General features: G+C 46.5%; 1 protein-coding gene across 1 annotated transcript in view; it reads right to left on the bottom strand.

Moving 5' to 3' along the window:
* flna (filamin A, alpha (actin binding protein 280)) overlaps positions 1-15,505 on the bottom strand; it is a 227,559-nt gene that overhangs the window by 54,381 nt on the left and 157,673 nt on the right. Inside the window, exons 24-29 of the mRNA XM_045696120.1 lie at positions 15,283-15,443; positions 7,808-7,975; positions 7,398-7,521; positions 6,596-6,752; positions 3,470-3,659; positions 3,248-3,271 (exon numbers count right to left, since the gene is read on the bottom strand). Of these exons, the coding sequence (XP_045552076.1) occupies positions 3,248-3,271; positions 3,470-3,659; positions 6,596-6,752; positions 7,398-7,521; positions 7,808-7,975; positions 15,283-15,443 (824 nt within the window). The remainder of the gene's footprint in view (positions 1-3,247; positions 3,272-3,469; positions 3,660-6,595; positions 6,753-7,397; positions 7,522-7,807; positions 7,976-15,282; positions 15,444-15,505) is intronic.

Raw genomic sequence — 15,505 nt, 5'->3', positions numbered from 1 at the left:
ACTAAAACAATACAGAAAACCAGAGCCTACTCCTTCACTATGGTGAACCACTAAAACAATACAGAAATACACCACGGAAAAAGAAGGAACAGCACGTCAGAAATCAGCTCAATGTGATTGAAGAATCTATAGACTCTAACACTAAACAAACACAGAGAATTATCTATCCAAAATGGAGATGTATGGATGAACCACTTCTCCAATCATTTTGGCTCTATAACAAAGAGCAAACAGCAAAAACATGTACATGATCAAATACAAATCTAAGAATCAACTATTAAAGACTAACAGAACCCACTGGATTCTCCAATTACCTTGAATGAACGGATGTACAGGACAAAATACAAACCCTCCAACCCAAAAAGGCCTGTGGTGTTGATGGTATCCTCAATGAAATTATAAAATATACAGACAACAAATTCCAATTGGCTAAACTAAAACTCTTTAACATCATCCTCAGCTCTGGCATCTTCCCCAATATTTATAACCAAGGACTCATCACCCCAATCCACAAAAGTGGAGACAAATTTGACCCCCAACAACTACCGTGGGATATGCGTCAACAGCAACCTTGGGAAAATCCTCTGCATTATCATTAACAGCAGACTTGTACATTTCCTCAGTGAAAACAATGTCCTGAGCAAATGTCAAATTGGATTTTTACCAAATTACCGTAGGACAGACCACGTAACTTTGTTGATTTCAAAAAAGCCTTTGACTCAGTTTGGCCTGAGGGTCTGAGGGTCTGAGGGTCTGAGGGTCTGCTATACAAATTGATGGAATGTGGTGTTGGGGGAAAAACATACAACATTATAAAATGTATGTACACAAACAACAAGTGTGTGGTTTAAATTGGCAAAAAACACACACATTTCTTTCCACAGGGCCGTGAGTTGAGACAGGGATGCAATTTAAGCCCCACCCTCTTCAACATATATATCAACGAATTGGCGAGGGCACTAGAACAGTCTGCAGCACCCAGCCTCACCCTACTAGAATCTGAAGTCAAATGTCTACTGTTTGCTGATGATCTGGTGCTTCTGTCACCAACCAAGGAGGGCTTACAGCAGCACCTAGATCTTCTGCACAGATTCAGTCAGACCTGGACCCTGAGAGTAAATCACAGTCAGACAAAAATAATGGTGTTCCAAAAAAGGTCCAGTCACCAGGACCACAAATCCAAATTCCATCTAGACACCATTGACCTAGAGCACACAAAAAACTATACATACCTCGACCTAAACATCAGCCCCACAGGTAACTTCCACAAAGCTGTGAACGATCTGAGAGACAAGGCAAGAAGGGCCTTCTATGCCATCAAAAGGAACATACAACTCGACATACCAATTAGGATCTGGCTTAAAATACTTTAAACATTTATAGACCCCATTGCCCCTTATGGTTGTGAGGTCTGGGGTCCGCTCACCAACCAAGAATTCACAAAATGGGACAAACACTAAATTGAGACTCTGCATACAGAACTCTGCAAAAATATCCCCTGTGTACAAAGTAAAACACCAAATAATGCATGCAGAGCACAATTAGGCTGGTACACGCTAATTATCTACAACCACCTAAAAAGAAGCGATTCCTAAACCTTCCATAACAAAGCCATCACCTACAGAGAGATGAACCTGGAGAAGAGTCCCCTAAGCAAGCTGGTCCTGGGGCTCTGTTCACAAACAGACCCCACAGAGCCCCAGGACAGCAACACAATTAGACCCAACCAAATCATTAGAAAACAAAAAGATAATTACTTGACACATTGACACATTGGAAAGAATTAACAAAAAAACAGAGCAAACTAGAATGTTATTTGGCCCTAAACAGAGAGAACACAGTGGCAGAATACCTGACCACTGTGACTGACCCAAACTTAAGGAAAGCTTTGACTATGTACAGACTCAGTGAGCATAGCCTTGCTATTGAGAAAGGCCGCTGTAGGCAGACCTGGCTCTCAAGAGAAGACAGGCTATGTGCAACACTGCCCACAAAATGAGGTGGGAACTGAGCTGCACTTTCTATCTCCTGGGTGAAGTACCACAGTGTGCCATCACAGCAGCAAGATTTGTGACCTGTTGCCACAAGAAAAGGGCAACCAGTGAAGAACAAACACCATTGTAAATACAACCCATATTTATGTTTAATTCATTTTCCCTTTTGTACTTTAACTATTTGCACATCATCACAACACTGTATATGACATAATATGACATTTGAAATGTCTTTATTATTTTGCATATTCTGTAAGTACAATGTTTACTGTTAATTTGTATTGTTTATTTCACTTTTGTTTACTATCTACTTCACTTGCTTTGGCAATGTTAACATATGTTTCCAATGCCAACAAAGCCCTTACATTGAAATTGAAACTGAGAGAGCGAAAGAGACACAAAAAGACAGAGAGAGAGAGACACACAGAGAGAGAGAGAGAGCGATAGATAGAGAGAGACAAAGAGAGAGAGAGAGAGAGAGAGAGAGAGCGATAGAGAGAAAGAGAGAGAGAGAGCGAAAGAGAGAGAGAGAGACAGAGAGAAAGAGAGAGAGAGAGAGAGACATAGAGAGAGAGCGAAAGAGAGCGATAGAGAGACAGAGAGAAAGAGAGAGAGAGAGAGAGAGAGAGAGAGAGACATAGAGAGAAAGAGACACAGAGAGAGAAAGAGAGCGATAGAGATAGAGAGACATAGAGAGAAAGAGAGAGAGAGAGAGAGCGAGAGAGAGAGCGAGAGAGAGCGAGAGAGAGAGAGAGAGAGAGAGAGAGAGAGAGATCAGGAAAAGGAGCTATTTGAACATTTACATTACATTTACGTCATTTAGCAGACGCTTTTATCCAGAGCGACTTACAAATTGGTGCATTCACCTTATGATATCCAGTGGAACAACCACTTTACAATAGTGCAGCGAACAGTTTTGACTGGGCTGAGCGGGAACTGTGCTTCCTCAGAGGTAGGGGGGCCAGCAGGCCAGAGGTGGATGAACGCAGTGCCCTTGTTTGGGTGTAGGGCCTGATCAGAGCCTGAAGGTACGGAGGTGCCGTTCCCCTCACAGCACCGTAGGCAAGCACCATGGTCTTGTAGCAGATGGCTTTGAACTATAAAACTCTGCATGCAGAGTCAAACAGCCTAGAGTAACAAAGTAACGGACCAGAGGCAGAACCAGACCAGACTAGTGGATCTACCATCTAAGTGTTCTTACCCAGAGACAGAACCAGACCAGACTAGTGGATCTACCATCTAAGTGTTCTTACCCAGGCCGTGGCCTACGATTGACACTGAGAAGGAGAAGGGTGGAAGCAGGGTAGTGAAACGGTGACAAAAACAATGAGAGGCAACAACTGGTGCTCCAAACGGAGGGATGAAACAAATGTCATGAGGAATGAAGCAGGGTGGAGGAGGAAGGGAGAAGGGTATGTGTATGTGGGGTGGAGGGCACACTAATGCACAAATAATCAATCAATACAGTGTCCTACCTGTGACGGTACACTTGCTGGCATCTCCAGTAGGTAGAGCGCTGACGTGGTAGGGGGAGTAAGGGATATCGTCCCCTCCGTACTTTATCAGCACGGTGTAACGACCTGCCATGTCAGGTACATACGATACCAGGTAGGTCCCGTCCTGGTTGTCACGGATACTGGCTTTCTTAGGCTTCCCCTCCGGGTCCTGGAGACAGTCACCATGGAAACAGACAGTCAGAATATGGTAAACATCGAGACAGTCCGACAGATGAGGTCACCATGAAGATGAGACAGACACACTTATAGGCTAGCCCACCCGTGACCATGGTAAGCATACGATCTCCTACACCTGGCTAAGACCCTTAGATACAGTGGGATTAGATGTATTGGTAGGTTAGGACTCTTAGATACAGTGGGATTAGATGTATTGGTAGGATAGGAATCTTAGATACAGTGGGATTAGATGTATTGGTAGGTTAGGATGTAGATACAGTGGGATTAGATGTATTGGTAGGTTAGGACTCTTAGCCATAGTGACATTAGATGTATTGGTAGGTTAGGACTCTTAGATACAGTGGGATTAGATGTATTGGTAGGTTAGGACTCTTAGATACAGTGGGATTAGATGTATTGGTAGGATAGGAATCTTAGATACAGTGGGATTAGATGTATTGGTAGGTTAGGATGTAGATACAGTGGGATTAGATGTATTGGTAGGTTAGGACTCTTAGCCATAGTGACATTAGATGTATTGGTAGGTTAGGACTCTTAGACATGGTGAGATTAGATGTATTGGTAGGTTAGGACTCTTAGATACAGTGGGATTAGATGTATTGGTAGGTTAGGACTCTTAGATAACAGTGGGATTAGATGTATTGGTAGGTTAGGATGTAGATACAGTGGGATTAGATGTATTGGTAGGTTAGGACTCTTAGATAACAGTGGGATTAGATGTATTGGTAGGTTAGGACTCTTAGACATGGTGGGATTACATGTATTGGTAGGTTAGGATGTAGACATAGTGGGAGGAAATGTATTGGTAGGTTAGGATGAAGACATAGTGGGATTAGATGTATTGGTAGGTTAGGACTCTTAGATACAGTGGGATTAGATGTATTGGTAGGATAGGAATCTTAGATACAGTGGGATTAGATGTATTGGTAGGTTAGGACTCTTAGACATGGTGGGATTATATGTATTGGTAGGTTAGGACTCTTAGATACAGTGGGATTAGATGTATTGGTAGGTTAGGATGTAGACATAGTGGGAGGAAATGTATTGGTAGGACAGGAGTCTTAGACAGAGTGGGAGGAAATGTATTGATAGGATAGGACTCTTAGACATGGTGGGATTAGATGTATTGGTAGGTTAGGACTCTTAGACATAGTGTGATTAGATGTATTGGTAGGTTAGGATGTAGACATAGTGGGATTAGATGTATTGGTAGGTTAGGACTCTTAGATACAGTGGGATTAGATGTATTGGTAGGTTAGGACTCTTAGATACAGTGGGATTAGATGTATTGGTAGGATAGGAATCTTAGATACAGTGGGATTAGATGTATTGGTAGGATAGGACTCTTAGATACAGTGGGATTAGATGTATTGGTAGGTTAGGATGTAGATACAGTGGGATTAGATGTATTGGTAGGTTAGGACTCTTAGACATGGTGGGATTAGATGTATTGGTAGGTTAGGATGTAGATACAGTGGGATTAGATGTATTGGTAGGTTAGGACTCTTAGCCATAGTGACATTAGATGTATTGGTAGGTTAGGACTCTTAGATACAGTGGGATTAGATGTATTGGTAGGTTAGGACTCTTAGACATGGTGGGATTAGATGTATTGGTAGGTTAGGACTCTTAGATACAGTGGGATTAGATGTATTGGTAGGTTAGGACTCTTAGATACAGTGGGATTAGATGTATTGGTAGGTTAGGATGTAGACATAGTGGGATTAGATGTATTGGTAGGTTAGGACTCTTAGCCATAGTGACATTAGATGTATTGGTAGGTTAGGACTCTTAGACATGGTGGGATTAGATGTATTGGTAGGTTAGGATGTAGATACAGTGGGATTAGATGTATTGGTAGGTTAGGATGTAGACATAGTGGGAGGAAATGTATTGGTAGGACAGGAGTCTTAGACAGAGTGGGAGGAAATGTATTGATAGGATAGGACTCTTAGACATGGTGGGATTAGATGTATTGGTAGGTTAGGACTCTTAGACATAGTGGGATTAGATGTATTGGTAGGTTAGGATGTAGACATAGTGGGATTAGATGTATTGGTAGGTTAGGACTCTTAGATACAGTGGGATTAGATGTATTGGTAGGTTAGGATGTAGATACAGTGGGATTAGATGTATTGGTAGGTTAGGACTCTTAGACATGGTGGGATTAGATGTATTGGTAGGTTAGGATGAAGACATAGTGGGAGGAAATGTATTGGTAGGACAGGAGTCTTAGACAGAGTGGGAGGAAATGTATTGATAGGATAGGACTCTTAGACATGGTGGGATTAGATGTATTGGTAGGTTAGGATGAAGACATAGTGACATTAGATGTATTGGTAGGTTAGGATGTAGATACAGTGGGATTAGATGTATTGGTAGGTTAGGACTCTTAGACATGGTGGGATTAGATGTATTGGTAGGTTAGGATGTAGACATAGTGGGAGGAAATGTATTGGTAGGACAGGAGTCTTAGACAGAGTGGGAGGAAATGTATTGATAGGATAGGACTCTTAGACATGGTGGGATTAGATGTATTGGTAGGATAGGACTCTTAGATACAGTGGGATTAGATGTATTGGTAGGTTAGGATATAGATACAGTGGGATTAGATGTATTGGTAGGTTAGGACTCTTAGATACAGTGGGATTAGATGTATTGGGATGATGAGAACAGTGTATTGTAGGAGGACTTAGCCAAGTGACATTAGATGTATTGGTAGGTTAGGACTCTTAGATACAGTGGGATTAGATGTATTGGTAGGTTAGGATGTAGATACAGTGGGATTAGATGTATTGGTAGGTTAGGACTCTTAGACAGAGTGGGAGGAAATGTATTGGTAGGTTAGGATGTAGACATAGTGGGAGGAAATGTATTGGTCGGCTGGCCTCTGTTGACAGGACTCACAGTGATCTGCACAGCAAGCAGCCCCATTCCTGCATCCTTGACGTCGATGGTGAACTCGACAGGCAGAGAGGCGGGCACTCCAGTGCTGTTGAGACCAGGGCCGCTGGCGTGCACCTTACTGGCATCATGGGTAGGCAACACCTGCACCTTGTAGGGACTGGGGGGGGGCAGGCAGTGTTAGAACTGTGTGTGTGTTGCCTATGTGTGTGTGTGACCTATATGTGTGTGTGTGTGTGTGTGTGTGTGTGTTTGCCTATGTGTGTGTGTGTGTTACCTATGTGTATGTGTGTGTTACCTATATGTGTGTTTGTGTGTGGGTATGTTACCCATGTGTGTGTGTGTGTGTGTGTGTGTGTTACCTGTGTGTATGTGTGTGTTACCTATATGTGTGTGTGTGTGTGTGTTGCCTGTGTGTGTGTGTGTGTGTGTGTGTGTGTGTGTGTGTGTGTGTGTGTGTGTGTGTGTGTGTGTGTGTGTGTGTGTGTGTGTGTGGTGTGTGTGTTACCTGTGTGTATGTGTGTGTTACCATGTGTGTGTGTGTGTGTGTGTGTGTGTGTGTGTGTGTGTGTTACCTGTGTGTATGTGTGTGTTACCTATGTGTGTGTGTGTGTGTGTGTGTGTGTGTGTGTGTGTGTGTGTGTGTGTGTGTGTGTGTGTGTGTGTGTGTGTGTGTGTGTGTGTGTGTGTGTGGTGTGTGTGTGTGTGTGTGTGTGTGTGTGTGCTGTGTGTGTGTGTGTGTGTGTGTGTGTGTGTGTGTGTGTGTGTGTGTGTGTGTGTGTGTGTGTGTGTGTGTGTGTGTTACCTGTGTGGGATCTCCTGGTCAGCATGCAGTATGTTGATAGAGTAAGTTCCCTCTCTGGTCGGGGTGTAGTTCACGGTGTGAGTCTGGTCTCCATTATCCACTAACTCTACAGGCTCCACTACACCTACACACACACTCACACACACACACACACACACACACACACACACACACACACACACACACACACACACACACACACACACACACACACACACACACACACACACACACACACACACACACACACACACACACACACACACACACACACACACACACACACCAAATACATCAAAACACACACACACACACTAAATGTACTCACTCAGACACAGAAGAGAGAGAGCAGCCAGAGTTCTACACATGAACCAAAGGTAACTAAAATAGATGGCTTCTTATACACACACCTTTGGGTCCTTGTACTCTGACCTGTAGAGGGGCGACTCCTGCTTTAGAGGCGTCCACTGAGAACGCCTGTGGAATGTTGGCACGCACCTTGGTTCCAAGCCCCTCACCCATGCACTGAACCTTAGAACTGTCCACCGGGTCGCTGACCGGCACCTGGAAGGGACTGCCTAAAGGAGGGGAGAGAGAGAGAGAGAGAGAGAGAGAGAGAGAGAGAGAGAGAGAGAGAAAGAGAGAGAGAGAGTGATGAGAGAGAGAGTGAGATTGGAAACTTCACTAGTAACCTCCACAATTTAGAGGCACAATACACATGTACCAGTGTGTGTATCTGTGGGTGTATATGTGGGTGTATCTGTGGGTGTACCAGTGTGTGTATCTGTGGGTGTATCTGTGGGTGTACCAGTGTGTGTATCTGTGGGTGTATCTGTGGGTGTACCAGTGTGTGTATCTGTGGGTGTATCTGTGGGTGTATCTGTGGGTGTATCTGTGGGTGTACCAGTGTGTGTATCTGTGGGTGTACCAGTGTGTGTATCTGTGGGTGTACCAGTGTGTGTACCTGTGGGTGTATCTGTGGGTGTATCTGTGGGTGTATCTGTGGGTGTACCAGTGTGTGTATCTGTGGGTGTACCAGTGTGTGTATCTGTGGGTGTACCAGTGTGTGTATCTGTGGGTGTATCTGTGGGTGTATCTGTGGGTGTATCTGTGGATGTATCTGTGGGTGTATCAGTGGGTGTATCTGTGGGTGTATCTGTGGGTGTATCAGTGTGTGTATCTGTGGGTGTATCTGTGTGTGTATCTGTGTGTGTATCTGTGGGTGTATCTGTGGGTGTACCAGTGTGTGTACCTGTGGGTGTACCTGTGGGTGTATCTGTGGGTGTATCTGTGGGTGTATCAGTGGGTGTATCTGTGGGTGTATCTGTGGGTGTATCTGTGTGTATATCTGTGGGTGTATCTGTGTGTGTATCTGTGTGTGTATCTGTGGGTGTATCTGTGGGTGTACCAGTGGGTGTACCTGTGGGTGTATCTGTGGGTGTATCTGTGGGTGTATCTGTGGGTGAATCAGTGTGTGTATCTGTGGGTGTATCTGTGGGTGTATCTGTGGGTGTATCTGTGGGTGTATCAGTGTGTGTATCTGTGGGTGTATCTGTGGGTGTATCTGTGAGTGTATTTGTGGGTGTAGCTGTGTGTGTATCTGTGTGTGTATCTGTGGGTGTATCTGTGGGTGTATCTGTGGGTGTATCTGTGGGTGTACCAGTGGGTGTATCTGTGGGTGTATCTGTGGGTGTATCTGTGGGTGTATCAGTGGGTGTATCAGTGGGTGTATCTGTGGGTGTATCTGTGGGTGTATCTGTGGGTGTATCTGTTGGTGTATCAGTGGGTGTATCTGTGGGTGTATCTGTGGGTGTATCTGTGTGTGTATCTGTGGGTGTATCTGTGGGTGTACCAGTGTGTGTATCTGTGTGTGTATCTGTGGGTGTATCTGTGGGTGTATCTGTGGGTGTACCAGTGTGTGTATCTGTGTGTGTATCTGTGGGTGTATCTGTGGGTGTATCTGTGGGTGTATCAGTGGGTGTATCTGTGGGTGTATCAGTGGGTGTATCAGTGGGTGTATCTGTGGGTGTATCTGTGGGTGTATCAGTGGGTGTATCTGTGGGTGTATCAGTGGGTGTATCAGTGGGTGTATCTGTGGGTGTACCAGTGTGTGTATCTGTGGGTGTATCTGTGGGTGTATCTGTGGGTGTATCAGTGGGTGTATCTGTGGGTGTATCTGTGGGTGTATCTGTGGGTGTATCTGTGGGTGTACCAGTGTGTGTATCTGTGGGTGTACCAGTGGGTGTATCTGTGGGTGTATCTGTGGGTGTATCAGTGGGTGTATCTGTGGGTGTATCTGTGGGTGTATCTGTGGGTGTATCTGTGTGTGTATCTGTGGGTGTATCTGTGGGTGTACCAGTGTGTGTATCTGTGTGTGTATCTGTGGGTGTATCTGTGGGTGTACCAGTGTGTGTATCTGTGGGTGTACCAGTAGGTGTATCTGTGGGTGTATCTGTGGGTGTATCTGTGGGTGTATCAGTGGGTGTATCTGTGGGTGTATCAGTGGGTGTATCAGTGGGTGTATCTGTGGGTGTACCAGTGTGTGTATCTGTGGGTGTATCTGTGGGTGTATCTGTGGGTGTATCTGTGGGTGTATCAGTGTGTGTATCTGTGTGTGTATCTGTGGGTGTATCTGTGGGTGTACCAGTGTGTGTATCTTTGTGTGTATCTGTGGGTGTATCTGTGGGTGTATCTGTGGGTGTATCTGTGGGTGTACCAGTGTGTGTATCTGTGGGTGTACCAGTGGGTGTATCTGTGGGTGTATCTGTGGGTGTATCAGTGGGTGTATCTGTGGGTGTATCTGTGGGTGTATCTGTGTGTGTATCTGTGGGTGTATCTGTGGGTGTACCAGTGTGTGTATCTGTGTGTGTATCTGTGGGTGTATCTGTGGGTGTACCAGTGTGTGTATCTGTGGGTGTACCAGTAGGTGTATCTGTGGGTGTATCTGTGGGTGTATCTGTGGGTGTATCAGTGGGTGTATCTGTGGGTGTATCAGTGGGTGTATCAGTGGGTGTATCTGTGGGTGTACCAGTGTGTGTATCTGTGGGTGTATCTGTGGGTGTATCTGTGGGTGTATCAGTGGGTGTATCTGTGGGTGTATCTGTGGGTGTATCTGTGGGTGTATCTGTGGGTGTATCTGTGGGTGTACCAGTGGGTGTATCTGTGGGTGTACCAGTGTGTGTATCTGTGGGTGTACCAGTGTCTGTATCTGTGGGTGTACCAGTGTGTGTATCTGTGGGTGTATCTGTGGGTGTATCTGTGGGTGTACCAGTGTGTGTATCTGTGGGTGTACCAGTGTGTGTATCTGTGGGTGTACCAGTGTGTGTATCTGTGGGTGTATCTGTGGGTGTATCTGTGGGTGTATCAGTGTGTGTATCTGTGGGTGTATCTGTGGGTGTATCCAGTGTGTGTATCTGTGGGTGTATCTGTGGGTGTATCTGTGGGTGTATCTGTGGGTGTGCCAGTGTGTGTATCTGTGGGTGTATCTGTGGGTGTATCTGTGGGTGTACCTGTGTGTGTATCTGTGGGTGTATCTGTGGGTGTATCAGTGGGTGTATCTGTGGGTGTATCAGTGGGTGTATCTGTGGGTGTATCTGTGGGTGTACCAGTGTGTGTATCTGTGTGTGTATCTGTGGGTGTATCTGTGGGTGTATCTGTGGGTGTACCAGTGTGTGTATCTGTGGGTGTACCAGTGGGTGTCTCTGTGGGTGTATCTGTGGGTGTATCTCTGGGTGTATCAGTGGGTGTATCTGTGGGTGCATCAGTGGGTGTATCAGTGGGTGTATCTGTGGGTGTACCAGTGTGTGTATCTGTGGGTGTATCTGTGGGTGTATCAGTGGGTGTATCTGTGGGTGTATCAGTGGGTGTATCTGTGGGTGTATCTGTGGGTGTATCTGTGGGTGTATCTGTGGCTGTACCAGTGTGTGTATCTGTGGGTGTACCAGTGTGTGTATCTGTGGGTGTATCAGTGGGTGTATCTGTGGGTGTATCTGTGGGTGTATCTGTGGGTGTATCTGTGGGTGTATCTGTGGGTGTACCAGTGTGTGTATCTGTGGGTGTACCAGTGGGTGTATCTGTGGGTGTATCTGTGGGTGTATCAGTGGGTGTATCTGTGGGTGTATCTGTGGGTGTATCTGTGGGTGTATCTGTGTGTGTATCTGTGGGTGTATCTGTGGGTGTACCAGTGTGTGTATCTGTGTGTGTATCTGTGGGTGTATCTGTGGGTGTACCAGTGTGTGTATCTGTGGGTGTACCAGTAGGTGTATCTGTGGGTGTATCTGTGGGTGTATCTGTGGGTGTATCATTGGGTGTATCTGTGGGTGTATCAGTGGGTGTATCAGTGGGTGTATCTGTGGGTGTACCAGTGTGTGTATCTGTGGGTGTATCTGTGGGTGTATCTGTGGGTGTATCTGTGGGTGTATCAGTGTGTGTATCTGTGTGTGTATCTGTGGGTGTATCTGTGGGTGTACCAGTGTGTGTATCTTTGTGTGTATCTGTGGGTGTATCTGTGGGTGTATCTGTGGGTGTATCTGTGGGTGTACCAGTGTGTGTATCTGTGGGTGTACCAGTGGGTGTATCTGTGGGTGTATCTGTGGGTGTATCAGTGGGTGTATCTGTGGGTGTATCTGTGGGTGTATCTGTGTGTGTATCTGTGGGTGTATCTGTGGGTGTACCAGTGTGTGTATCTGTGTGTGTATCTGTGGGTGTATCTGTGGGTGTACCAGTGTGTGTATCTGTGGGTGTACCAGTAGGTGTATCTGTGGGTGTATCTGTGGGTGTATCTGTGGGTGTATCAGTGGGTGTATCTGTGGGTGTATCAGTGGGTGTATCAGTGGGTGTATCTGTGGGTGTACCAGTGTGTGTATCTGTGGGTGTATCTGTGGGTGTATCTGTGGGTGTATCAGTGGGTGTATCTGTGGGTGTATCTGTGGGTGTATCTGTGGGTGTATCTGTGGGTGTATCTGTGGGTGTACCAGTGGGTGTATCTGTGGGTGTACCAGTGTGTGTATCTGTGGGTGTACCAGTGTCTGTATCTGTGGGTGTACCAGTGTGTGTATCTGTGGGTGTATCTGTGGGTGTATCTGTGGGTGTACCAGTGTGTGTATCTGTGGGTGTACCAGTGTGTGTATCTGTGGGTGTACCAGTGTGTGTATCTGTGGGTGTATCTGTGGGTGTATCTGTGGGTGTATCAGTGTGTGTATCTGTGGGTGTATCTGTGGGTGTATCAGTGTGTGTATCTATGGGTGTATCTGTGGGTGTATCTGTGGGTGTATCTGTGGGTGTGCCAGTGTGTGTATCTGTGGGTGTATCTGTGGGTGTATCTGTGGGTGTATCTGTGTGTGTATCTGTGGGTGTATCTGTGGGTGTATCTGTGGGTGTATCTGTGGGTGTACCAGTGTGTGTATCTGTGGGTGTACCAGTGGGTGTATCTGTGGGTGTATCTGTGGGTGTATCAGTGGGTGTATCTGTGGGTGTATCAGTGGGTGTATCAGTGGGTGTATCTGTGGGTGTACCAGTGTGTGTATCTGTGGGTGTATCTGTGGGTGTATCTGTGGGTGTACCAGTGTGTGTATCTGTGGGTGTACCAGTGGGTGTATCTGTGGGTGTATCTGTGGGTGTATCAGTGGGTGTATCTGTGGGTGTATCAGTGGGTGTATCTGTGGGTGTACCAGTGTGTGTATCTGTGGGTGTATCTGTGGGTGTATCAGTGGGTGTATCTGTGGGTGTATCAGTGGGTGTATCTGTGGGTGTATCTGTGGGTGTACCAGTGTGTGTATCTGTGTGTGTATCTGTGGGTGTATCTGTGGGTGTATCTGTGGGTGTACCAGTGTGTGTATCTGTGGGTGTACCAGTGGGTGTCTCTGTGGGTGTATCTGTGGGTGTATCTGTGGGTGTATCAGTGGGTGTATCTGTGGGTGCATCAGTGGGTGTATCAGTGGGTGTATCTGTGGGTGTACCAGTGTGTGTATCTGTGGGTGTATCTGTGGGTGTATCAGTGGGTGTATCTGTGGGTGTATCAGTGGGTGTATCTGTGGGTGTATCTGTGGGTGTATCTGTGGGTGTATCTGTGGCTGTACCAGTGTGTGTATCTGTGGGTGTACCAGTGTGTGTATCTGTGGGTGTACCAGTGTGTGTATCTGTGGGTGTACCAGTGTGTGTATCTGTGGGTGTATCTGTGGGTGTATCTGTGGGTGTACCAGTGTGTGTATCTGTGGGTGTACCAGTGTGTGTATCTGTGGGTGTACCAGTGGGTGTATCTGTGGGTGTATCTGTGGGTGTATCTGTGGGTGTATCAGTGTGTGTATCTGTGGGTGTATCTGTGGCTGTATCTGTGGGTGTATCTGTGGGTGTACCAGTGTGTGTATCTGTGGGTGTACCAGTGGGTGTATCTGTGGGTGTGCCAGTGTGTGTATCTGTGGGTGTATCTGTGGGTGTATCTGTGGGTGTACCAGTGGGTGTATCTGTGGGTGTGCCAGTGTGTGTATCTATGGGTGTATCTGTGGGTGTATCTGTGGGTGTATCTGTGGGTGTGCCAGTGTGTGTATCTGTGGGTGTATCTGTGGGTGTATCTGTGGGTGTATCTGTGTGTGTATCTGTGGGTGTATCTGTGGGTGTATCTGTGGGTGTATCTGTGGGTGTACCAGTGTGTGTATCTGTGGGTGTACCAGTGGGTGTATCTGTGGGTGTATCTGTGGGTGTATCAGTGGGTGTATCTGTGGGTGTATCAGTGGGTGTATCAGTGGGTGTATCTGTGGGTGTACCAGTGTGTGTATCTGTGGGTGTATCTGTGGGTGTATCTGTGGGTGTACCAGTGTGTGTATCTGTGGGTGTACCAGTGGGTGTATCTGTGGGTGTATCTGTGGGTGTATCTGTGGGTGTATAAGTGGGTGTATCTGTGGGTGTATCAGTGGGTGTATCAGTGGGTGTATCTGTGGGTGTACCAGTGTGTGTATCTGTGGGTGTATCTGTGGGTGTATCAGTGGGTGTATCTGTGGGTGTATCAGTGGGTGTATCTGTGGGTGTATCTGTGGGTGTATCTGTGGGTGTACCAGTGTGTGTATCTGTGTGTGTATCTGTGGGTGTATCTGTGGGTGTATCTGTGGGTGTACCAGTGTGTGTATCTGTGGGTGTACCAGTGGGTGTCTCTGTGGGTGTATCTGTGGGTGTATCTGTGGGTGTATCAGTGGGTGTATCTGTGGGTGCATCAGTGGGTGTATCAGTGGGTGTATCTGTGGGTGTACCAGTGTGTGTATCTGTGGGTGTATCTGTGGGTGTATCAGTGGGTGTATCTGTGGGTGTATCAGTGGGTGTATCTGTGGGTGTATCTGTGGGTGTATCTGTGGCTGTACCAGTGTGTGTATCTGTGGGTGTACCAGTGTGTGTATCTGTGGGTGTACCAGTGTGTGTATCTGTGGGTGTACCAGTGTGTGTATCTGTGGGTGTATCTGTGGGTGTATCTGTGGGTGTACCAGTGTGTGTATCTGTGGGTGTACCAGTGTGTGTATCTGTGGGTGTACCAGTGGGTGTATCTGTGGGTGTATCTGTGGGTGTATCAGTGTGTGTATCTGTGGGTGTATCTGTGGCTGTATCTGTGGGTGTATCTGTGGGTGTACCAGTGTGTGTATCTGTGGGTGTACCAGTGGGTGTATCTGTGGGTGTATCTGTGGGTGTATCTGTGGGTGTATCAGTGTGTGTATCTGTGGGTGTATCTGTGGGTGTATCTGTGGGTGTATCTGTGGGTGTATCAGTGTGTGTATCTGTGGGTGTATCTGTGGGTGTATCTGTGGGTGTATCTGTGGGTGTACCAGTGTGTGTATCTGTGGGTGTATCTGTGGGTGTATCTGTGGGTGTATCTGTGGATGTTTGTACGTGTGTGTCTCCGTACCAGCGATGGGCTGTCCTCCGTAGGTGATGTTGAGGTTATATGTTCCAGCCTCGTAGGGAATGTACTCTACACTGCAGCTGCCATCTTTGTTGTCGGTGCAAGACATCTTAGCCTCCGACGGGCCGTCTACTCCCAGACTCAGACCGCCTGTACCCGCACCACTACGGTGAGAGAGAGAGACAGAGCGAGAAAGAGAGGGAAAAAGAGACATTCTAAAATCCAT

This window comes from Salmo salar, chromosome ssa15, assembly GCF_905237065.1.
Source record: "Salmo salar chromosome ssa15, Ssal_v3.1, whole genome shotgun sequence".
Lineage (NCBI taxonomy): Eukaryota > Metazoa > Chordata > Actinopteri > Salmoniformes > Salmonidae > Salmo > Salmo salar.
The sequence above is the reverse complement of the archived record's forward strand: the minus strand, read 5'-3'. Positions and strand labels throughout refer to the sequence as shown.